Genomic DNA, 25,447 nt, shown 5'->3' with positions numbered 1-25,447 from the left:
GATTGGGCAAGCCCAAAGGACATTGGAGTCAATCTGAAAGAGTTCCCAATGGCCAAAGCCAGAAAAACAAGTAACAAAATAAATTATGATAATATTGGATTATAAACCAAAAATAAATTTCCATGAGTCAATACTTATATAAATAATGAATGAACGAATGGGAACTTGTTTGTAAGATGTAGGTTATTTTCCTTACAGAAGAATGCTATTAAAGTGTGGAAAGGATGAGGGGAAATAGAAAATCCCCATCAGGGGTGCCTGGGTGGCTCAGTTGGTTAAGCATCTGACTTTGGCTCAGGTCACGATCTCATAGTTCCTGAGTTCAAGTCCCACATCAGGCTCCGAGCTGACATCGCAGGCCTGTGTGGGATTCTCTCTCTCCCTTTCTCTCTCTGCTCTTCTCCCACTGTGCGCTCGCTCTCTCTCAAAATAAATAAATAAAGTTCATTTGATTAAGCATCTGACTTTGGCTCAGGTCATATCTCAAAATTCGTGAGTTCGGGCCCCACGTCTCTCTCTCAAAAATAAATGTTAAAAAAACTTTTTAAAAAATAAATTAATGCGTGAAACTTTAAAAACAAACAAGATATATCAAAGCGTCTCTCAAGTATTTATTAGTTACTATGGTGGTTTTAATAACTTCCACAAATTCTTTGACACTCCCCCTCTAGGAGGTGAAGCTTAATTTCTTTTCTTTTGAATGTGGACCAAACTTAGCGATGATTTTTAATGAATAGCATATGGAAAGTTACTTATTGTAACTTTACAGTGGAGAAATCTGACAGGCACTACCTTTAATCAAGTGATCAAGCTTACTATCACTAGTGATAAATCATGTTGATACCATGTACACCCTGACATAATGCATTGGAAGGGCTCTTTGCTTCTGTTGTTTTCCTCCTAAAAATCTACAAGCCAATCTAATCATGAAAAAACATCAAATAAATCCAAACTGAAAGACAGTCTACAAAATACCTAATACTCTTTAAAAGTGCCAATGTCAGGGGCTCCTGGGTGGCGCAGTCGGTTAAGCGTCCGACTTCAGCCAGGTCACGATCTCGCGGTCCGTGAGTTCGAGCCCCGCGTCGGGCTCTGGGCTGATGGCTCAGAGCCTGGAGCCTGCTTCAGATTCTGTGTCTCCCTCTCTCTCTGCCCCTCCCCCGTTCATGCTCTGTCTCTCTCTGTCCCAAAAATAAATAAACGTTGAAAAAAAAAATTAAAAAAAAAAAAAGTGCCAATGTCATGAAAGACAAAGAAAGAATGAGAAACTATCACAGATCACAGGAGACAAAGGAAACATGACAACTTAGTTTAGTAATGTGGTGTCTTAAATCCTAGAGCAAAAAAAGTACATTACGTAGAACATTAAAGAAAACTGGGTGAAGGGTATATAGGAACTCTTTGTACATCTTTGCATGGATTCTATAAATCTAAAATTATTTTACGGGTGCTCTAGGTGGCTCAGTCAGTTGAGTGTCCCACTCTTGATTTCAGCTCATCATCTCATGGTTTGTGGCACTGAGCCCCATAGTTGGGCTCTGCCCTGAGTGTGGAACCTGCTTGGGATTCTCTCTCCCTGCCCCTCTCCCACTCACACTCTCTGTCTCTCTCTTAAAATAAATAAACAGACATTTAAAAATAAACTAAAACTGGGGTGCACCTGGGTGGCTCAGTCGGTTGAGCATCCGACTTCAGCTCAGGTCATGATGTCAAAACTCCTGAGTTCGAGCCCCGTGTCGGGTTCTGTGCTGACAGCTTGGAGCCTGGAGCCTGCTTCGGATTCTGTGTCTCCCTCTCTCTGCCCCTAACCCACTCGCATTCTGTCTCTCTCAAAAATGAATAAACATTAAGAAAAATTTAAATAAATAAACTAAAATTATTTTTAAAAACTTAATTGATTAATCTTTTACCTAATATTTAATTGAAAAGATCTGATGTTAAAAGAATTGAAGACCAAGATATGGGACCTATGATCAAAGCAGAAATGTCATTGGGGCGCCTGGGTGGCGCAGTCGGTTAAGCGTCCGACTTCAGCCAGGTCACGATCTCGCGGTCCGTGAGTTCGAGCCCCGCGTCGGGCTCTGGGCTGATGGCTCGGAGCCTGGAGGCTGTTTCCGATTCTGTGTCTCCCTCTCTCTCTGCCCCTCCCCCGTTCATGCTCTGTCTCTCTCTGTCCCAAAAATAAATAAACGTTGAAAAAAAAAAAAAATTTAAAAAAAAAAAAAAAAAAAAAGAAATGTCATGGGATCTGCTGGTAAAAACACACCATTAAGGAAGTGTTCCAAGGACAGCAAAGGAAAGAAGGTGACCTTAGGTAATATACATTAGATAATTAAGCACTGCATAATCTAGCACTAATTAAATGGGAAATTAAGTACTTTTCTTCCGTGGAGAAATACGTAGGGAAATGGTAGGACCAAAGCAGTGTGACCGTACATAAAATATATGAAAGGCCTTATGCACACAATGACTACCCATCTGACTACTTCTATAGGAGAAAGCTTTTCAATACCTGGCCACTGACCATAAAGAAAAAGAAATTACCCTCTATGATTTATAGATAAATTTAGAGAGATTAAGAGAAATATCATACCTTCAACTTACCTCTTTTAAATATAAAAAGAAATGAGTAACTTTTTTAGATAATATAATGAATATTCTTATCTACATGTCCATATTACTTCAGGTACACACAGGAGTAAGGTAATAATGAAAGAAAAACAAATGACATAGAAAGAAGAATTGACCCAGGGAGATGAAGAAGAAAGAAAAAAATAAGAGAATGAAGCCAGTATTCAAGAACCAAAGGGATGCAGAGCCAGGAACAAAAAAAGGAGTTGGGGCACCTGGGTGACTCAGTCGATTAAACGTCTGACTCTTGTTTTTAGTTCAGGTCCTGATCCCACAGTTCATGAGTTCAAGCCTCACATCAGGCTCTGTGCTGACAGCATGGAGTCTGCTTAGGATTCTCTGTCTCCCTCTCTCTCTGCTCCTCCTGTGCTTGTGCTCTCTCTCTCTCAAAATAAATAAACTTAAAAAAAAAAAAAAAAAAGAGGGAGCAAAAATGGTAAATATTTCCTGCCTTGACTCTCATATTTATCCCAGCTCCCCAATCAATTCCTCTTGATTATACAATTATAATCCACTGCAGCAACTAATCAACTAGTAAGTTGATTAGTTTACAGAATACCAACATGCTGAACATAGCACAAAAAGTACTGCTCACCCTATATTCTCTACCCACACCAAAATCATCCAGTTACCTGACCCTTTCTTTATCCTCCAAGTAAGCTAAAATCATGCCTTCATCTTCAAACTCCTCTAAGTTGTCCTTTACCTAAGGTTAAAAATCTAGATTTCCCACTAGAAAAAGGCATATTCATATATTCAGACGGCCTCTGAAGGATACAGAAAAGTGGCTGCCTCTTGAACAAATGACATCAGAGGCTTACTTTTCACTATATAACTTTCTATATTCTTTGAAGGTTTTACCAAATGGAGGTAGCACCCAGTCAAAACAGAACAAAAATCAAAAGAAATCTAGCACTCTTACCAAATAAAACACGCCCACCCACCTCAAGTCTCTCACCTCTACCCATCATCTCTGTCCTAGCCACTAATTTGCTCCACTACAGTGTCAACAAAAACATAAAATTCTAAGCACCTAAACATGAATGAACAATCTCTCTTAGGCATATACTTTTCTTCCACAACGTCCTCTCCTTCTTCTGCCTCCCCCATTCAGAGTGCTCTTTTCCACTCACAGGAGAACGTACCTGGTAGGACACTGAGAATAGCATTTATCATTGAGCATTTCATCATCTATGTACACAACTGTACTAATATCAAATTTGGGAAAACTGATTTAAAAGATACTTAACTTTGGAATATATACAAGTCAGATAAAATTAAGGTGAGAGCCAGATTTGACATTTTTCCTAGCAACTGTGTAAATGAATCTTTTGATATCAGAATGAATTCACATAGTTAAGAGTAATGACATTAAAAATTGCTTATGTAAGGGTCACCTGAGTGGCTCAGTTGGTTAAGTGTCTGACTTCGGCTCAGGTCATGATCTCATGGTTCGTGAGTTCAAGCCCCATGTTGGGCTCTGCACTGGTGGTGCGGAGCCTGCTTGGTATTTTCTCTCTCCCTCTCTTTCTGCCCCTTCCCCACTTGCTCTTTCTCTCTCTCTAAATAAACAAACTTTTTAAAAAATTGCTTATGTGACCAAAACAATTCTTTTCTGACCATGGGATCCTTCTCTATCCATTTGCAGCTGCCTTGCATGACATATTCTTCAAAGATCCTCATCTTTGAGAATCCTCATAACCATATTTCACTGATTCTAAGGCACTCCTTTTTTGATATTTTAACATCTCTGAAATTGAGATTTTTTTTTAAATTTTTTTTAACATTTATTTATTTTTGAGACAGAGAGAGAGCATGAACAGGGGAGGGTCAGAGACAGAGGGAGACACAGAATCTGAAACAGGTTCCAGGCTCTGAGCTGTCAGCACAGAGCCCGACGCGGGGCTCGAACCCACGGACCGCTAGATCATGACCTGAGCCGAAGTCGGACGCTTAACCGACTGAGCCACCCCGGCGCCCCTGAAATTGAGATTTTTATAACTGATGACATGTTATAATTGCTGTCAGCCAGACAGTCATGACACAGTTGTCATTGATTCCCTATGTGAAAACATTAAAAGTTTTCATCAAAACTTGTAGAATGTGTATTAGTAGTAGGAAGAAAAGCTGGTGCCAATGGCAGTACACTCTTTAATCCCCTGGGAATCAACTGGTTAAGGAGATGGGATAAGAAAGGTGGTAACTCAGATGTACTAGGCACTTTTCCACAACTGGAGACAAAAAAAAAAAAAAAAAGATCAGTTCCATGTAAGTGCAAAGCTAACTTAAGAGGCCAATATTAAAGCTTTTAGGTGTTGTGGGTTTTTTTAAAGTTTTACTTATTTAAGTAATCTCTACTCCCAATGTGGGTCTTGAACTCACAACCACAAGATCAAGAGTCATACTCTCTTGGGGGCACCTGGCTGGCTCAGTTGGTGGAGCATGCAACTCAGTGTTATGAGTTCCAGTCCCATGCTGGGTATAGAGATGACTTAAACATAAAATCTTAAGGGGGAAAAAAAAAAAAAGAGTTGCATGCTCTTCCAACTGAGCCAGTCATGTGCCCCAGCTTTTAAGTGTTACTGTTTTTAATTGATTCTTTTAAGAAATACTTCATCCCCAGCAGTCTTCATGGCACAGAAGATGATATTGTGGGGACAAACACAGAGGTTGAAGATATCCAGCCAAAAAGTGTTACATCTGAGGCAGAAATGTTAAAATAGTTCTAGAAACATCTTAACCAGGGGGTCCCTGGATGGCTAGGCCAGTTGAGCATCTGACTTTGGCTCATGTCATATCTCGAGGTTCATGCTCACTGCTGTCAGCTGGTCAGTGAGGAACCTGCATCTGAGCCTCTGTCCTCCTCTCTCTGCCCTTCCCCTGCTTGCACTCTCTCAAAAATAAATAAAATATTTTTAAAAATCTATTTAAAAAAGAAATATTTTAACCAGTCTATTTTATTTATATTTTCCTTTTTATTAGGCATAATAGTGATACATAATAAAAATAACAATCTAATTAAGTCAGTCAGAGTTCTTCCACAGGCATAAAGTAGAAATTCTAGGTGAAGAAAAGCACGGTTTAGTTGGCAATGTTTTTCTTAGTGGTATATTAAAAAAAACAGCTTTCTAATAGACAGCACCTTCAATCATATGAAATATGATATGCCAAACAATGTGAACTTCTCTTTAATAACACAGTACAGACATACACTTATCAAAATACTTTAAAACTATACAGATATTTCTGGCCTATCAATATACCAATGAAGTGCCAGAAACTCTAGGGTGCAAAAAGCCTTGCTTTGATTTTGGGTACAAATAGCACTTCTCCAGGCGCTCTGGTCTAAAACAGAATGGTGCGGTGCCTCCCAAACTTTAGTGTGCATGAGAATCACTGGATAGGTTGTTAATTCCCTGGGTTCACCCCTGAGATTCTAATTCAGCAGATCTAAGCTGGGGTCTAAGAATTTACACTTCTTTTCCTTTTTTTTTTTTTTTTTTTTAACGATTTCATTCTTTTTTTTTTTTTTCCAAGTTTATGTATTTTGAGAGAGTGAGCACGCGCAGGGGAGGAGCAGAGAGGGAGAGAGGGAGAGAGGGGGAGAAGGAGGGGGGGAGAAGGAGGGGGGGAGAAGGGGGGGGGAGAAGGAGGGGAGGAGAGAGGGGGGGAGAGAGGGGGGGAGAGGGGGAGAGAGGGGGAGAGAGGGGGAGAGAGAGAGAGAGAAAGAGAATCCCAAGCAGGTTCCATGCTGTCAGTGCAGAGCCCAACTTGGGGCTCAAACTCACAAACTGTGAGAGCATGACCTGAGCTGAAACCAAGGGCAGGACGCTTAACCGACCGAGACACCCAGACGCTCCTTTTTTTTTTTTTTTTTTTAAGATTTTATTCTTAACTAATCTCTACTCTACATCAATCGTGGGACAACCCACGATCAAGAGTCCTACGCTCCACTGACTGAGCCAGCCCGGCACCCCAAGGACTTACCCTTCTAACAACATTCCAGGCGATACTGATGATGCCAATGGCACAGGTTCGCAGACCACACTGAGAAGCACTTGTTTTCATACTACCTTTTGCCTCATTCAAGACCCACCTCAGACCTTAACACAATCACGCTAGTTCCGATTAGTAACTCCTTCCTTTATTGATTCAAATAACTACGGTTTCCACTCTGTATCAGGCACCATGCCAGGTGCTAGATTTAAAAAAAAAAAAAAAAAAAAAAAAAGTCACAGAATAGGATGCCACGATTAGGGTTTACACTGCAGAATGCTTTTTTCTATTTTATATTGAAGCACCATCTGTATTAATCATGTATAAAAGATATCAGATTATTCTACTCCAGATGAACAATTTCATAATGTTTTCTCTCAACGTACCTATCTCTCGAGCAAGAATAATACTGCTGAGGCGTATCGGTTGGGAAGATTCAGCAATGAGCACAGCTTTTTGGGAACATAAGGTGCCATTTTCATATAAAGGCTCAACAGTTACTGCGTCATGATGGGTAGAGTGCCTGCCAGAATAAAATACTTAAGGGCTGGAGAGAAGAATGTGAGTTAAAATGAACTTTTAGCAGAACACAGATTCTTACAGTTTTTCCATGTTACGTTTAATCAGGTGCATGTAAATGACACTTTAAAATAGGAACCACGTTCAGAGACACAAGATTTCAGTGAGAGACTGATGAGAACCTTCCCCAAAGACCCCCTGTGCAAAGTTATATAAGTATTATATTCCTCCCTCAATATTTAAAATAAGATTGCTACAGGGGCGCCTGGGTGGCTCAGTCAGTTGGGCCCCCGACTCTCGATCTGGGGACAGGTCATGATCCCGGGTTCATGGGTTTCTTGCCTTGCCACGAACCCTGCGCTGAGAGTGTGGAGCCTGCTTGAGACCTTCTCTCTCCGTCTCTCAGTCTCTCCCCCACTCTCTGCCCTCCCCCGCTGTCTCTCTCTAAATAAAATTTAAAAACAAAATAAAATAAGATTGCTATAGTGTCCCCCCAGTCTGTAAACACACTGATGTGTTCCCAATAATGACAGGCGTAGATTTCTCCTACTCTGAGGAATGTGTTTCGGTCCAATATAAACGGGCTGCTAAGGTAGAAAGGCTGCCTAACTTAGGAGGTCTGAGTCCAACTCCAACAACAACAACAACAACAAAAAACGAAACGAAACAAAACCCAACGAAACCAAAGCCCAGAAACCTCCTCTTGGGGCTCTGATGCCGAGCTTCCCTGCCTCACCCTCGACGAGGCCGCGAAGGCCCCGGGCCGCCGAGCGGGAGGTGAGCGGCGTCCACTGCACAAACCTCGGCGCCGCTCAGGCCGCGGCGGAGCCCGGACGCGTCCGCGAGGCTCTCGCTCCCGGCGACGTCGCGGCTGCCCAGCCCCCGCGCGGCAGCCGCCCCTGAAAACACGCCGTCGCACAGGGGGCGGTCCTGGCCACCCAGCGGGGACCTCCTCCCGTCCCCCAAGTTCTCCCTTCTGCTGGCGCGGAATACAGTAACGCAGTGGCGCACGGGGATCCCCCGCGGACAGAGCCGCCCGGGGCGAGTGGCCGGGCCCCCCCACCCCCCGCCCCAGGCGCCCCGCTCCCAGGAAGTCGTCCCCAGGCCCGGCGGCAGGGCCCCCACAGGAAGCCCGCGTACGCCCTCACCAAGTGTAGCAGCCCCGCTGCGCCTCCAGCAGGAAGGGCACGCGGCCCGGCTCCCGGCCGAAGGGGAGCAACACCTGCGGCACGTTGAGCTTGTTGGCCAGGGTCCCAAGCAGACACTGAAGCAGCAGCGTGACGCGGGGCGTGGGCCAGCCGACAAACGGCCGGCTCCGTCGGGGCCTCGAGGCCCCGGAGTCCGTCATGGCGACCGCCGCTTCCGCGCCTCAGCTCGACTGAGGCCGCGGCCCGCCGGCGCCGGCCAATCCGCGGGCGCGACGCCACAGGGGGCGGTGCCTCCTCCCGGCTGGGAATTGTGGGAGCGCTAGGGAGGGGGCACGTGGCAACGGGAGGCGGGAAGCCTGCCACGTGCTCAGGGGGCAAGTTCCCTAAATTTTGGCCGCAAAGAAAGGAGCAAAATGCGGAGGAAGGGCTAACTTCTCCCAGTTTAATTTCTTCCATTGCCTACCTTGTGTTCGGCTCCTAGCAGAAAAAAGTTTTGGTGGGTTTTTTTGGGCTGTAATTTCCAGGTAGCATTGGTCGGTGCCTATAAATGGAAAAAATTTGCAGTCTCTATCATAAACAGCTGACTTTGTCAAGGGAGCTGTGTCTTTTTTACTAGGAGTCAGACTCGTGTCCAGCCTCAAGGCCAGAGTGCAGTAAATGCCAGGCACCAGCGACCAGAAGGCTCAGGTCGTCCACGTGCACAGCCAGTCTCTGAGCAAACACTCCTGGTTAAACTAACCTGTGCTCTCCAAATACCCGACGGACTATCGGCTCAAAGGCTGTCACAGGGCAGTGTGTGAACAGTGTTGAAGTGATTTAAGGAGCACCGAGCCTAATAAATCTGTGGTGTGGAACTAGTACAGTTGTGAAGGAAAAGCCCTGAATGCGCCAGTGCTAACTTAAGTAACCTAGAAGAGGCCTTGCGTATAACTATTATTTCTGATGTTCGCATTTACCCTGATAATACATATTATCTTTACAACTTATTTCTGTCAGTACATAGAAGTAAGAATCTGAGCTGAGTTTCGAATCCAGTTTTGGTGGTCTGCTTCCAAAGCGTGTGTTCTCTATGAAATCCTGTTGCCACCACCCACAAAGATCTGATTTTTACCTCAAACCTCATAGTTCCTGTGGAGAAAGCGCATTTGGATTAGTAAATAAAAGTCAAGGAGGTCTGAGAATTGGAGGGACTGGTTCTTTATTTCAAAAAGACAGTTGTCAATTTTCAGTATCAAAACAGTTGCACTATTGGTTTCTTTCTCTCAATCGGCCCCGGAGAGAGCACACCAAAGGAGAGTGCATTGTAAGCCAAGAAGCTGCCGGATGCACACCTAACAGACCTCACAGAAACCTCACCAAAAGGGGGGATTGGGCAGGGAAAGAAACTTAAAAGATCAGCACACCGTCAGCCCACAGACTGTACAGTTCTCAGCCTGACAGAGTGGCCAAGGTGCCCCAACCCTAAAGAAGCAAAGTTTCAAAATAATATAAAATTTAAAAACGGTTTTGTACGTAAGCTATTCAAGATTTCTCCAGCACTAACACAAAGCACAATGACGTGGCACTTTTAGAGACAGCAGCTTCAGTCCCAGAGAAGGGCGACGAGATAAGTTTGTTTCATGTGGCTAAATCAGTGGCAAACACGTAATTTTCTTTTCTTCCTTCAAGGAGGCAGGAGAGCAAATAAGTGGTCACCTCAACATAAAGGGGACATGGTCCATGTCTGTGAGCGGTTAGGAGAGAGAGGGGTGAGGATAGGACAAGGATTTGGTCTCAGACAGAGGTCTCACATCTTAATTTGTTTGGTCACTTCTGATGAAAAGAAATTAAAGTTGCTCAAAGATACCTTAAAGCTGAAACCCTGAGCCACACTTTTTTGGCTAACTCCTCCTGGAATCACCTTTCTAATTTGGCCGGTACTTTGGACAGAGCAACGAAGCTTCCCAGAGTGGGTACCTTTCGGGGCTCTGGCCCTCAGTAGGCAGGCAGGCCTTGCCGCTCTCCCTCCTCTGCAGAGAGAGCAGTGTGCGTTAGGCTGAAAAGTTAACTTTCCAAACCTTCCAAGTGAGGAAGGACTAAGACTGCTGCTTCAGAACTGTGGAATTATTAGGAATGTTTTACAAATGGGTCGCTACAGCAACAACAAAAAAAGGTAATTACAAAATGTGTACATCACAACATGCTTGTAAAGACACTTTGCATTGTGCTCACATTCCCTTAAACGTTGTTCCCAAAGGTGCTCGGCCTCAAGCCCGACTGGAATCTCAGGGGAGAGGCAGAGACAGTTTGGCGAAAAAGATACAGGGGTTGGGGTGGGAGAGGCGGCAAAAAGGAAAAAGCGGACTTCCAGTTAAAGATCAGCCCTCAGTTTCCAGGCCAGCTTCGGGCAGGCTGGCCTCAGGCGGAGTCAGGGTCAGGGGGAGGAGCAGCGGCAGGGCGGGACTGGGGTGCTCTACATCTCATTCAGGTCAAGCAGAGTCTGGTCCAGCATCCTTTGTGTACAGAGGTGCTCCTCTTTGGTGCATTTCAGCTTATCTAATGGGTGTAAAGGAGAGACGTTACTAGAACTAGAAGTAAAGGTCAAGGTCTGCCCACCGTGAGAATCGCTCCTGCTGCAGGAAGGCTGCAGACTACCAAAGCACCGCCTTCCCAGCGGCAGGCCTGAGCCACCGCACCACCCACTTCTGCAGGGACTCTGGCGTGCCCCCCTGGAGTTGCAGGTGTGGCTATACCTCTGGGGGAAGGGGCTGGGGACCTATCAGTCATTTCCTCCCATACCCACACCCACCAAGGCTTTCAGTTTTCAGTCCCCGAAGGAGGCAGCCTTAAGCATCAGCCATTCTTTCTTCGGGGCTTTGCCCGTAGGATGGTACTTATTTGACATGGTTCCGGGCATGTTTCTACCAGTAAAAACATCAGAGTCTCAACCTGAGAATACAAGATCTTCATGCGCTATAAGCTTCCTCCAAAATGGAAAGGAGAGGAACAACTGGTGGGATGAATGAAAGACCCCCAGAGCCTATCACAGAGTCCCTGAAGCCAAGAACACTACCAAACATAAGCAAACCTCAACGGAGGTTTTTGTAGAGCTACTGCTCACAACTAGCTTCCGGTAGCTACTTACAATTAAACATAAAACCAGCAAAAAGAAACAAGAAGGAAAACGTCAGGAAAAAAAGCAGCAGCTGAACACCTAGCAAGCAAAACCACAGATCTGTTGATGGCCCGCACCCCTTCCTCTCCCTCCCCTTCTGTCCACCGGCTCAGAAGGGCCCGTCTCTGGGCCTGCAGATGAAGCAATCACGACATCTTGTCCAATCAGTCCTTTTATTGTTAGAAAACATCCATGCCGAGGGGAACACAGCTTACAGTCAGCACACAGGGAAAGAGCAGCAAGTAAGGGTGGAAACCAGAAAACTCTCCCAGGTTTCCTTGCTCTGTTCTCGCGGGCTCCTCCCTCCTTCATCCATTATCTCTTGAAAAGGGATGGAAACACTACCAACTGTTCTCACTACACTGCGGTGGGGAAGTCAGGAATACTCTCACTGCCCCAATTAAAAAGCAATCTGCTCAGGGCAAAACTGCCTTTCAAAAAAACAATCAGCTTTTTGCTGGGGTCCAGGTCAGTGGTGTGAGCGGTAAGCTCAGCTTAATGGGCAGAGGGAGCCCTGCCCATCAGCCACACAGATCATGCAGCGTTAGCTTCAGCTCGCTAGAGAGCACTCGGTTTCGCTCAAGTTGGCTGTAGAGGCGCTCTGCAGCAGCAACAGAGAGGCGAGGAAATGAGAGAAGAGGAAACAGGAGGAGAAAGAGAAAAAGGATGTTAGTGGAATACCAGAAATAAATCCTGAAACCTCTGACTAGCTGGTACACATCACATGCATCTGTGGATGCGAGGAGGACTCAGACACAGGGCAGTGAGACGCAGGCAGGCAGTGCGAGGACCAACAGAGGAATAAAATAAAAATCCAAGCTCACAAGTTGCAAGGACAACGCTTTCAGAAGGAAAAATCTATCTACTTCACAAAGGTATTTCCTCCTTGGGTTGAAAAACAGACGAGGGACCCAGGGCAAAGGAAGGAGCACAGCTGGCTTACAAGAATTATATTTACAACATTCAGGGTTTGAAAGGAACTCAAGTAAAAAGTTGGTACATTTTTCTGTAAAAGCATTCAATCCAGCATTGTGAATGATAAATTGGGATCAATATCCCTACATCCATTCAATCCTACTCCCTAATGCTTCTTGTTATAGGCGCTCAGTGGTAAACCCAGCATAGGAGCCTATCCAATCAAAACCCCACCTCCCCTTTTCTAAAAGAACCCAATCCGGGGGCGCCTGGGTGGCTCACTCAGTTGCGCGTCTGACTTCGGCTCAGGTCATGATCTCACAGTTCGTGGGTTCGAGTCCCGCATCGGGCTCTGTGCGGACAGCTCAGAGCTTGGAGCCTCCTGCAGATTCTGTGTCTCCCTCTCTCTCTGCCCCTCCCCCCCTTATTCTCTCTCTCTCTCAAAAATAAATATTTTAAAAATTTCTTCAAAAAAAGGACATTTGAGGGGCGCCTGGGTGGCGCAGTCGGTTGAGCGTCCGACTTCAGCCAGGTCACAATCTCGCAGTCCGGGAGTTCGAGCCTCGCGTCAGGCTCTGGGCTGATGGCTCGGAGCCTGGAGCCTGTTTCCGATTCTGTGTCTCCCTCTCTCTCTGCCCCTCCCCCGTTCATGCTCTGTCTCTCTCTGTCCCAAAAATAAATAAACGTTGAAAAAAAAAATTTAAAAAAAAAAAAAAAAAAGGACATTTGGGGCGACTGGGTGGCCTAGTCGGTTGAGCATCTGACTTCGGCTCAGGTCACGATCTCGCGGTTCCTAGGTTCGAGCCCCATGTCAGGCTCTGTGCTGACAGCTCAGAGCCTAGAGCCTGGAGCCTGCTTTGGATTCTGTGTCTCCCTCTCTCTCTGCCTCTCCCTCTCTCGCATTCTGTCTCTCTCTCTCAAAAATAAACAAAAACAAAAAATTTTAAAAGAACTCAATCCCGTTGGGGTCAGCAGTGTGTCTAGCCCCACGGAAGGTGAACTGAGATTATCCTGTTCTCTTTTCCAGCCTCCCTTGCTGTTAGGGATCCAGTTCTGGCCAATGAGATATAGGGGTAATCTGCTGGAAAGCTTCTGGGGAAACTAGCTTTCTTTCTTGCCTTGAACACGGATGTGAGGATGAGAGTTGTAGATTTCAAACTTACAAGAGGGCCAAGAGAGTCAGAGAAACACAGTTACCCCCAGCCACAGCTGCTCAAATCTGACTTGTTGCAGGAGAAAAAAAGTCAGCCCCATATTTATTTAAGCTACAGTTAAGCTGTTTCTTATAACCGAAAGCATTCCTGATATAAACAGTTAAGTGCTCAAAACACTGACTGTAGCTGAATGTTCCCCCCTGCAGCACACCTTAAAGAGGGGGTACAGAGAAACCAAATCCATCAGACGAGCACAGGGGTGATGGGAACTTAGGAACAGACCTTCCTGGTCTACTAGTACCAGTTTCTCAAGTTCACAAGTAAGTTTCTTCCAGTGTTTTCAGTCTGTTTCAAAATGGTCTCAGAACCTCAGTATAAAGACCCACCCTCTTCCACCTTTCCAACGTTAGTGTTATGTGCGGCCGAAGCAAGCCCAAGACATACTCTTCTGTCTTAAAATCAATTGCATCTGTGGGCTGACTGTGCCCACGGTCAAGGTGCAGTGCTTCGGCACGCTGCCCTCCGGGCGGGTTTTCTCCAGTTCTACCTGGAAGATGATGGCCAGTATGGTCCCAATAAGATTTGCCACTTTATGAACACCATCAAAACAGAAAACATCATAAACACAAAATGATGCTGGGAGGGAATAACCAAAATAATAGTTGTACTAAAAGGCAGAACTGGAGCGAACATTTAGAATTGCACGTCTCGTTAAAGCAGTGGTTCTTATACGTATACTATTATTGCCCCTTCTCTCCCCTTGGAAAGAAATTTGGAAATGTGTGGGGGCAGTAACTAGAGGACGCTGCACACACACGTTGGGCAGGAGACAGCACTAAGTGGGACTGTTCTGCACATCCCAGAATTATCCACCGTTGAGAACCACCACACTAGCCCAGAAACTCCATGAGGTCTACGACTGCACCTGTCTTATTCACTGGGGCTTCTCTGACAAATGCAGGGGTTCAAATTTCTATTGAACTCTTATTTTTCTTTTTTTAAATGTTTATTTTTGAGAGAGAGTGAGACCGTGAGCAGGGGAGGGGCAGAGAGAGAGGGAGACACAGAATCTGAAGCAAGCTCCAGGCTCCGAGTTCTCAGGACAGAGCCTGACGCGGGGCTAGAACTCACAAACCGTGAGATCGTGACCTGAGCTGAAGTCAGACGCACAACCAACTGAGCCCCCCACATGCCCCTGAACTCTCATTTCTTAAGCTTTCTGTGGCAGGAAGTACCACCTGACTCCTCAGAAGCATCCACATCCAAGACAGTTAGTGTGACTGCCACTCCTGTCTTGGGGAAGAAGGGTGTTATCAGAATCTTATCCCTCAAAACGGCCTGGTCAATGAGGGTTTTGTTCCATGTAGGGAAGAAGTAGAGACAGAGAAGTGGAAGCATTTTCTTGCCTGATTAAGCTCTAGAGCACATAGTCCCCTAAGAACTGTATGAGGCCAGAAGATAAGTGTGGTCATGCTCTCAACTCGAACTCAGTAACAGTAATAAGGGTTCTAACTCTGCAATCTCTAGTGATTAAAACTTCAGGATCAGACACCAGCTCATTAAAGTTCTTGGTTCCCTGATACAGCAAAATAAAGCAAACAAAAAAGGCAAGCCACAGGATCCATTTGGTCTGATGTTCCTTTTAGCCGCGTCCAGTTAGTTAGGGAACAATCCCATGGATGCTACACATCCCTAGGCCTCACTGGTCTGAATCAGGGCCATTTCATTCTGTAACAGGAAAGGGGAGTGGGGATGCTTGAGAGTAAAAGGGAACAATACCTGCTTTAAAGCCTCACAGTTCAAGAGATGAGAAAGAACAGATTTTGTTTTTGTTTTTTTAACTTCTCCCTAATATTAAAGCTGGGGAGTGGTCAAGCAGTACCATAGAGAAAGAAAGAGATTGGGCAAGGCTGAGACGAGGCTGCCCAAAACCACAGGGCAGTGAACGCTCCCGAACCGTGTCATGCCTCATCCGAACAAGGGTAAGGAAGGGTAGAAAAGGACTCTAACCCACCAGCCTGTGATTCAACCTTAGAAATTAAGATGGGGACGGGGGTGGGAGGGAGGAGAGGGTGGGTGATGGGTATTGAGGAGGGCACCTTTTGGGATGAGCACTGGGTGTTGTATGGAAACCAATTTGTCAATAAATTTCATAAAAAAAATAAATAAATAATCATCGAATTATGCAATACCTCAAAAAAAAAAAAAAAAAAAAAAAAAAAAGAAATTAAGATGGGGAGCCCCTGGGTGGTTCAGTTGGTTATGCATCCAACTGGATTTCAGCTCAGGTCATGATCTCACAGTTCATGAGTTTGAGCCCGGTCTTGGGCTCGGCACAGATGGAGCCAGCTTGGGATTCTCTCTGCCTCTCCCCTGCTCATGCACGTGCATGCGTGCGCGCTCTCTCTCACTCTCAAAATAAATAAATAAACTTAAAAAAAGAAAAAAGAGTTAAGAGGGAAAAGTTAAAGAGATCAAGAGCTTTGCCCTGGGATTACCAATGCGGCTTCTTGACCCCATTTCCATAGCCAGTCCCCAGGCCCCAGTAACAGGATGGCTTCTGTATTAAATGGAAGACTGAATTGAGCACCACACACTGTTTCAAATTTCACTCTGCTCTGCTGGCTCCGTCCTCCCTCACACCAGTCACGCCCAGGGAGAGAGACAGGCGACCGGAAGTAAAAGACCTCACTTTTTTCCGAACATCTATCTATTCTCACATACCTCTTTCTTTTGCAAGAAGCCTTTCTCTGCGTCCAGTCAACTCTTTCTGCCCCAAAACTAAAACACCTAGAATCGTACTATCCAACACAGCAGGCAGTCGCTAGCCACATGTGGCTAATTATATTTAGATAAACTAAAAGCACATAACATCAGAATTTTAGCTCCTCAATCACGTAAGCCACGTTTTGAGCGCTCAGCAGGCTCTGTATGTGGCCAGGCGGCTGCTGTACTGGCCATCACTGCTCTGGGCTCAATTTCTTGCCTTTACTTTCTTTCCACTAGTTCACTCTTCTGCTCCTTGACCTTAATGCTCAAAACGCACCCTCAAATTAATAAAGTATCAGTGACAACATCTCTTCTCGAGTTCTCTTTCTTCACAACCTGTTGGAGTGGAGACGCTCTGGCAATTATCCAGCTGTAAATGTTTATATGATCACCACACCTTGTCCTGCGTCCTCCCTCCACCCAGTTCCATTTACATTCCTCCTCCGCACGGGGCTTCCTGTTTGCTGCATTCTCCTTTTTACACGTGCAGCGGTCTTTCAGGATTCTGACGTACTCTCCTGCTCTAAACTGCCTGCCGCCCTTTATGGAGTTCCAAGTCTCTCTCACGTCCGTCTGTCCCCTCAACCCCCGAATTCTGTCTTCACCTGCATGCCTGCCAGTTTCCCAGACTTCTATTCTCTTCTACCTTCTCTTTCTTCTTCAAACCAGGCCCAGGTGACCTCTCTACATGTTTAATGCCACCACGTCCCTAGGCTCGAAAGCAGTCAGTGTTGACTTTTCCTCCTCACGCTGAGTGCCGCTCACAGCACCGTCTCTGTATGGAGGGTTATCTCTGGGAAAACCGAAATGACCTACCCTAGTTGTTCTCCAACTAGGGAGCATACTCGCTGCTGGTGCTATGTCAGGAGGTCTCTGGAAGCATATACTTGTGAACTTCAAAAAAACGTATTTGCGGGGCGCCTGGGTGGCTCAGGTGGTTAAGCGTCCGGCTTCAGCTCAGGTCACGATCTCTTGTGGGTTCGAGCCCTGCGTCGGGCTGTGTGCTGACGGCTCAGAGCCTGGAGCCTGCTTCTAATTCTGTGTCTCCCCCTCTCTCTGCCCCTCCCCCCGCCTCAAAAATGAATAAACATTAAAAAATTTTAAGAAACGTATTTGCGGGGCGCCTGGGTGGCTCAGTCGGTTAAGCGTCCGACTTCGGCTCAGGTTGTGATCTCACGGCTCGTGAGTTCGAGCCCCGCGTCGGGCTCTGTGCTGACAGCTCAGAGCCTGGAGCCTGTTTCAGATTCTGTGTCTCCGTCTCTCTCTCTGACCCTCCCCCGTTCATGCTCTGTCTCACAAGTAAATAAACGTTAAAAAAATGAAAAAACGTATTTGCTGTGTTGCTTTAATGTGCATCAGGAAAAATCACTAGCACACATCAAACTTTTGATTTCAAATGAGAATTATGTAGAGTAAGACAAATTTGAAAACAAGAGTAAATATGAAGAAATAATGTAGGGAGCACAGGAATGTGGCAAAAGCCACCAAGTAGCACGCAAGTGACTGAAATTTGGGAATCACCGTCTTAATGGGCCACTTTGATAATCTGCTCTCCTTGTGAAACACTGACTTAGCTGCAGAATCAGTTCTCCTATGCTACTCAGATCAGAACGTATCTTTGTTCGAAACCCCCAGTGGCATCCCCGTCGCCTACAAACTAAAAAAACTCCACACCCGAGTCCTGCACACGCCTGCCCCTACTGTCTACATCTACCTCTACAGCTACGTCCTTCCTGTCTCTATCTATGCCTCTACTCCTCTGCCGGTCCTTGACCAAAATGCTCAATATCCACTATCCCTCAATCAAATCTGTTTGTCAGGAATCCAATTTTCTAGAACCCGGTAGAAATGAAAAAGCAAGTTTTAGCATGTTTATTAAGTACCTACTATGTGCCTCGTTCTGTGAGTCTCTCCTTACCATCCCACTGGAACCAACCTCGTCCCCTCTGAATTCCCACAGTTTGGTATTTGTGGCTAAGCCACAGATCATCTGTAGCTTCATATATGTTCTCTCTCTACTAGATTCTGGGCAACCTAAAAATAGGGACGGTGCCTCCATCTTTGATTATTTCTGTCCCGCCGTAATTCTTTGTGCCTAAAAGACACCAGTTAAGCGTTAGCTGAATAAATCAATCTATACCTTAATCCCAAAGGCTGTGTAGCAAGAAGGAATGGTATGAACAGAAAGAAACCTGAATTCAATACAACCGAAAGTTTTAGATTAGGGCAAACCTCTGCCCCGGGCTCTCACTGGCCAAAAGAAAAGTTTTAAATATATAATCTGCTGAGAAACCGAGGTGCTGAGTGAACGCCACTCGGGTGCTTGGGTAAGTACAGCTGCCTGCTGCACTACCCAGGCTGAGCCATCGCGGCTGTGCAAACTGGAAGAGGAGTCTGCAAAAGGTTGTCATGTAATTCCACAACGTAAACCAGGAACAGTTTTACTAACAGAAATTTACCATTTTTATGTATGTAATAAACCGTTTGAAACATGTAGGACTGGTTGTTTAGTTTTCCCAATCACAGCCGTGGATCGCGTCTCATGTTCCACTACCACGTGCCGGCAGGCAAACGGCAGTATACCTCGAGTGTTAGAAGGGTCTGAACGAACAAACAGAACTGCTGAAAATTCTATGGATTTCTCTGTGACTTGGGATGACCTAATAAGTCAAGTTTGGTGGTAACACATTTGAGACCATCAGGTGTTCTGAAGATGCACCATGTGAGCCACTGAAAAAAGGGCCAAGAAAGCGTATCGGGAGGCACTGGGACCCTATCGGAGGAGGAGGAACTAACTGAAAAGGACGGGAGCCTCCAAGTAATGGAGGTGAAAGACCTCCCGCGGCCTACATGCCCCCGCCCGGAACCTCTGCTAGCCCACCACTCCGACAGACTCCAATCACTTGAGCTTAAATGTCAAGAAAGAATAGACACACACAAAAGTGGCTTTGATTATATAAGTCAGAGGAGAGAGAGCCTACAATAGCTATTCCCCACATCACACCCCCAAGGCTCCTCCTCAGGGACAGCAGCAGCTTTGTCAGTGACACAAATGCAGGGTGGCAGGAGGCTTCCAGCAGCTTAACATTTTAATTTGGGGGGGTGGGGGGATGGGTGGAAGAATACATAAGTTGCTTTGTGCCCCCCCTACATCCTAATGCCTTGGGGACCAGCCAGGCCGACCCAAATGGAATCCAGAGCGAGAGTGGGGCGCTGGGTTCCCCGAGGAAAGGGGGCAGATCCAGAACAGAGCAGAAACGGTGATGGTTATCTGTATGAAAAAGTAAGGAGACTCTAGGTAAGAAGGACTAGCATCAATCACACAGCGATTTGGGAGAAAAGGGAAGAGAAGGCGGTAGGAAGGAGAAAAGGCAGCCAGATACCATAGCCTGAGTCATTTGGCTTCTTCTCAGGGTTAGTAGGACAGATACAAAGAGGTGGATTAGCATCAAGGGTCAGGGGTCCACAGCAAACGCATGAAGTCCCCAGTAACTCTTTTTTGGTGCTTTTTACCGCCTGGCTTGCTCTGGGAGTCGGCTTAATTCTTTGCTGAATTTGAGATTTCCAATCGTGGGTGTTTCTCCTGAAGTTCAATACCAGGCACAAATTACATACACACAGGAGATCTGAATTTTGTCATGCAATCAACATTAGGGCCCAAGTCACTGGCTCTCTGGGCCCTACGTTCTTAGTTATCTGATGACATAATTCTACCTTCAGCGGTGTCCCCTCTGAGAAGACTAAATTTGAGAAGCAAATAGAAAAATCATGGTTATAATGAAGGGACTATGAACAAAAATATACCTAAAAAAAAAAAAAAAAAAAATCACACATCGATCAGGGTGCTACAACTGATTCAATATCAAATGCCACCCCAGCTTTTGCCAACAAGTAACCAGCACCAATAGTTTAAAGATAGAGTGAAGACCCCAGTTTCCAGAGGATAAAACCAAAGCACACTATGCACAGCCTGGAGCCCCCACCACCCACGAGCCAAGGCCCCAGCCCCGCTCTGCTGTCAGATAGTTACATAGAGGTCATGTCATTGAGGGCGTGGTCCAGCTCCTCGCTAATGGCCTTGTACTTCAGTTTCTGGGCATAGAGCTCATCTGGACAGGCACAGGAACACAGGGAGGAACCAGGGGACAGAGTGCAAGGTATCAGAAGCAAATGAAGAGAGGGAATCATTAGAAATTAGGAGAAGTGTGACCGTGGGTCTAATACCACAGGTTAGGAGGACATCCACCCTGGCGGCCACAACAGGCCATTTTCAGATCCTCTGCCCCCCACCCAGACCACTGGGCTTCTTGCCGCCTCTAGTCCACTGCAGTCAGGGTGGAGAACCCAGGCACGGCCGTGACTAGACATTCTTGCTACCAAATGCACTCAAGCAGCTACCACTCCCACCCAGTTAATCCAATTGCCAGCAGGGATAACACTTAATTTGATGAAAACAGAGAAAGGAGAAAGCACACATTAAGATTCAGACACTTCTTCTCTATCTACCGATCAAGACCAGTATTCTTGGCCCCTCTGCTCTGCAGGCTGCTCCCCCAAACCCTCCCCAGGTAAGAGAATGGTGTGCTACCCAGAGTTTATGTCAGAGTTCTCAAAGCACGGCGTCCTTTCTTACAGTGCACACGGCCGCCAAAACATGGGGACAAAGCGCATTTAGAAAGCCCCTCGGATGGGGCGCCTGGGTGGCGCAGTCGGTTAAGCGTCCGACTTCAGCCAGGTCACGATCTCGCGGTCTGGGAGTTCGAGCCCCACGTCAGGCTCTGGGCTGATGGCTCAGAGCCTGGAGCCTGTTTCCGATCCTGTGTGTCCCTCTCTCTCTGTCCCTCCCCCGTTCATGCCCTGTCTCTCTCTGTCCCAAAAATAAATAAACGTTGAAAAAAAAAATTTTTAAAAAAGAAAGCCCCTCGGACTGGCCAGCTCTGAGACATGGACATCCCACAGCCGTGTGTCCTGGAGAGGTCGCCCACAGCTGAAGCGATGAACAGGATGGCCGAACGTAGCCGTGGGGTAATACGTGCTCTCACTGCCATCAAAGTATGGCCACCATCTCACCCCAGAGACCACCATTTCAGACCAGCCAACTGGAGGTAAATGCAGCCATGACCAGTCTCCTCCGAGAGAAGGATGCCAATTCCAGAATACTAGACAAAGTCTGACTAAAAGGAAGAGGGTGTATGTGTAAAACTCCAATTCCGGGTCTTGACCCGTTTCACCTAGCTGTGGCACAGGACAGGGCACGGGACGTGTGCCAGGTCCCCACCGACTCCCCTTGGTGCACAGGGAAGGAGGGAAGCGGTCAACGGGCAAGGTCTTCCTCTGTAGCTCTGATCCCGCTCCCAGGCTCCATACCTTCCAAGTCATCAATCGTCTTCTCCAGCTTGGCCACTGACCTCTCGGCAAACTCAGCACGGGTCTCCGCCTGGGGAAATGTGACAGCAGACGGAGTCAGAGATGAGCAAGAATAGTTCTGTGTCTCCACCTTCTACCTGTACACCCTTCACAATCAAAGCCAGCTCGTCTAAGTCCAAGTTAGGGCCTCATACACCTCTAAATATTTTGATTCCTTCCCCAGAATTCCCTCAGCTCACCTCCTTGAGTTTATCCGTAAGAATCTTTATCTCTTCTTCGTATTTGTCTTCCTTTTGAGAGTACTGTAAGAGAAGTTGGAATGCAAGTTTAAGAGTAGAACGTACTCACACAGACAATCCTACCACCCCATCTGCCACCACATTCCCTCTTCCAGTGAAATCCTCTCAGATTTTAATGTGTGGTTGGCCCACGAGAAAAGAGCAAGGCCCATTTCTGGACAAGAGATCATTAAAATCCACAAGTCAACATCCTTAAGGCCTTGATACCCTCAAATTAGAATCCTCTGGATTTTTTACCTTTAAAATGGACCTAAGCTTTGACCTTATTCCGATCAACCCAACGAGGTCATTTTTCCTTCCTCCTGTTTAACGAGGAGGTACAGCAACACCCCAAGGCCAGCCACGTGGCCGAAACAGTCCCACGTGACGCTAAAGAGGAGTCCTCTGTCTCGATCGCTTATGAGGTCTCGGATCTACTATTTGCTGACCCCACTGGTCTGCTAGAAAACTTCTGGGGACCCATGATTACTGCTATTTAGCACATCAGTATCAGCCTGAGGAGAACATGACCCCCAAGCACCTGAGACCACGAAGTGACCTGAACTAAAGCGACGAGAGCACACGGGAATTAGCGTTAATCCCGGGATGTGGATGACGAGGATGTCTCACTAGATTATGTAAGGACTGGGTTTCTCCAGTCTCTCATCAAGGGCAGGGCTGGGTGGGCCCAGGCCCCAGAGCCTGTCACTGTCACAACCAGCCCCTACCTTCTCCGCCTGAGCCTCAAGAGACTTGAGGTTGTTGGTGACATTCTTCAGCTCCTCCTCCAGCTCAGAACACTTACTGTGAATGTTTTACATACCGCAGGAGAGGAAAGGGGAAGAAGGCGAGAATAAAAAAAAAGGGAGAGAGAGACACACAGACGTGAATTGAACCTATATGTAGAGAGAGCTGGAAGGCATACGGGGAAAAGAGAAGTTCCCAGGTCACCTGAGCAAGTGTCAGCCCTCCCTCCCCCGGACCGCAGAGCCTGACAGACGCTGGGCCCTCCTGGGCTAGGACCCAGGATGTCGGACACTAATAAAACCCTGGAGAAAAATCACTACAGGAACGAGTCTACCTCGGGTGGAGGTGGGAACGTACGCCCGACCCAAATAGTCCCCCGGATCACCCCAGGGAAGGAGAGACCCTGCGCAGAGGCGTAAAGCAACTAGGAAAGAAGACATGAAAGATGGCAAGTAAGAGGAACAGAATGGAGCATTCCACGGAGAGGTGAGAAGGCACTCAACAAACCAACCAGTGGAGGGGAGGCAGCTGCAAAACAAAGAACAAAAACCAAGCCCAACGAAACCACGCCGTGCACGTGCACGTAACCTCGCCGGGGGTGGGGGCTAATGTTAGTACCTTTTCTTCAGCAGCACTCAGACACTTCAGGCTCTGGTCCATCAGTCTGATCTGCTCGTCCATCTCCCGGCAACGGCTGTTAGTGACGGTCACGGGGATCGCACAAGCCAGGTTGTGGGGAGGGAGAAAGGTCAAAAAGGACACAGCAAGAAAACAAGCAGCAAAACGAAAAAAAAAAATTGTTTTTCAAAAAATGGGAAGACAACACCGCCATGGACATGGTGTGTCATGTCTGGGAGGGGATGGAGAGGAGGCACAGATATATATGCATCAGCACTGACTTGTTACACAAGGCCCAGAAGGTGCCGACGGGGGAGCTCTTCGTGTCTGCCCTCGCCCTGAGGCCCCCCCCCCCCCCCCCCCCCCCGACTGGCCACACGGTACAAAAGAGACAAATCTCGAGCCGGCACGGCCACGGCAGTGTGTCAAGGAGAAGCAGACTTCAGGTGGGAGGACCCTGTAGGGCCTGCCAGGTGACCACTCACCACCTGCTCGTTAGTCCTTATTTTCCCTCAATTTGCAAACTGCCCCTACGAGAAATGATGGAAGCTCATCTGGCACCTGTCACTAGTCCAGAGTAAGAAGGGCCCGTAGCCATTCTCAGGGCCTAAAAAAAGCCCACTCTCTAGGCCCTGTTTAACAAGGTGGAAGGAACACTAGTTTATTCACATTAATGCGCAAGCCAAAGGGGAAGGGACCGAACGGGAGGGCAAGACCGGGGGAGCAAGATACTCACGACTCTGCCAGCTCAGCTCGTTCCTCTGTGCGTTCCAAGTCCCCCTCGATAATCACCAACTTCCGAGCCACCTACAGAAGACCCCGGACGGCCCAGTGAAGCAAAGAGGAAGCCATCTCCCTCCCCCGTGGCTCTTTTCAGAAATCCAAGGACGCTGGGGAGAAGGGGGAAACACGAGGCAGCCCACCTCTTCATACTTGCGGTCCGCCTCTTCCGCAATGTGCTTAGCTTCCTTGAGCTGGATTTCCTGGAGCTCCATCTTTTCTTCATCCTTTAGGGCTCGGTTCTCAATCACCTTCATGCCTCTGCCAAACGGTAAGGACAGACACGGCCCTGATGGGTCTGCCACCAGCTCCACCCTCAGGGGCCCTGAATGGCACCTTTAGAAGCCGGCCCCTCTCTACCTGCCACCCAAGAACTCCCACAGCTCCCCATCTTAGTTTGTTTTCTTTAAAACCTTTTCAAAAAAATTAGCTTTCTCTTAAAAAAAAAATAACACACACTTAAGGGGCGCCCAGGTGGCTCAGTCGGTTAAGCGTCCGACTTCAGCTCAGGTCATGATCTCACAGTTGGTGAGCTGGAGCCCGCATCGGGCTCTGCACTTTCTCTCCCTCTCTCTGCCCCTCACTCACTCGCGCTCTCATTCTCTAAAATAAGTAAGTAAATAGATAAATAAGTGAAAATTAAAATGATAATAATAATAATATACACTTAATACTCAAGGGTATGGTTTAAGGGCACAAAGTAAGCCCTTCCAGTCCTGCTCACCAGAGGAAAACCCTATTCATAAAGTTTCCAGAAATGTTTCACGAAGAGAAAACCCCAACAGAATGACACGCTACCCTGTTGTGTACCAGGCCTTCCTCCCTTTCTAGAACTTGCACCCTGCTCTGTAATAGAGCGCACACAGCCACGCGACACATTCTCCCAGCAGCACGATGTCAACGTATGTCCGTCCGACAGGGCATTTTTGATTCTGAAAGCCTTCGTCTGACCCCACGCATGTCAGCACACACCTTTGTTCTGGTTTACCCCACAGCGGCAAGAAGGCAATTGACTATTTTCAACAAAGGTGAGCTGTGATTTGGTTCCCAACCCTGGGCACACATAAAAATCATCAGACCAACTTTAAAAACATCAACACCCAGGGGGCGCTTGGGGGGCTCAGTTGGTTAAAGCGTCTGCCTTCAGCTCAGGTCATTATCTCACTGTTCGTGAGTTCAAGACCCGCATTGGGCTCTTTGCTGTCTGTGCAGAGCCTGCTTCAGATCCTCTGTCCCCCACCCCCACCCCCCACTGCTTGTGCTCTCTCTCTTTCACTCTCTCTCAATATAAATAAATAAACTTAAAAAAAAAACCCAAAAACAAAAAATCTAAACACCATCACCACCACCCACACCCCTCTCACGATGGGC

General features: G+C 46.9%; 2 protein-coding genes across 14 annotated transcripts in view; both read right to left on the bottom strand.

Moving 5' to 3' along the window:
- The window catches only part of NUP210L (nucleoporin 210 like), an 85,759-nt gene extending 77,227 nt beyond the window's left edge, over positions 1-8,532 (bottom strand). For all 7 annotated transcript variants that reach the window (XM_047841452.1, XM_047841456.1, XM_047841455.1 and 4 more), the window contains exons 1-2: positions 8,295-8,532; positions 7,014-7,150 (exon numbers count right to left, since the gene is read on the bottom strand). In XM_047841452.1, coding sequence (XP_047697408.1) covers positions 7,014-7,150; positions 8,295-8,494 — 337 coding nt within the window. In that variant the 5' untranslated portion in view covers positions 8,495-8,532. The remainder of the gene's footprint in view (positions 1-7,013; positions 7,151-8,294) is intronic.
- A 943-nt stretch (positions 8,533-9,475) lies between these two features.
- TPM3 (tropomyosin 3) overlaps positions 9,476-25,447 on the bottom strand; it is a 23,068-nt gene continuing 7,096 nt past the window's right edge. The window contains exons 3-9 of one of the 7 annotated variants that reach the window (XM_047841479.1): positions 24,220-24,337; positions 24,033-24,103; positions 23,297-23,372; positions 21,893-21,955; positions 21,654-21,723; positions 20,317-20,395; positions 9,476-10,829 (exon numbers count right to left, since the gene is read on the bottom strand). In XM_047841479.1, the coding sequence (XP_047697435.1) occupies positions 10,826-10,829; positions 20,317-20,395; positions 21,654-21,723; positions 21,893-21,955; positions 23,297-23,372; positions 24,033-24,103; positions 24,220-24,337 (481 nt within the window). In that variant the 3' untranslated portion in view covers positions 9,476-10,825. The other 6 variants (XM_047841477.1, XM_047841478.1, XM_047841480.1 and 3 more) reach the window with 6 other exon arrangements.

Source organism: Prionailurus viverrinus, chromosome F1 (assembly GCF_022837055.1).
Source record: "Prionailurus viverrinus isolate Anna chromosome F1, UM_Priviv_1.0, whole genome shotgun sequence".
Taxonomy (NCBI): Eukaryota; Metazoa; Chordata; class Mammalia; order Carnivora; family Felidae; genus Prionailurus; species Prionailurus viverrinus.
Note: the sequence above shows the minus strand (reverse complement) of the source record. Positions and strands in the feature narration are given on the sequence as shown.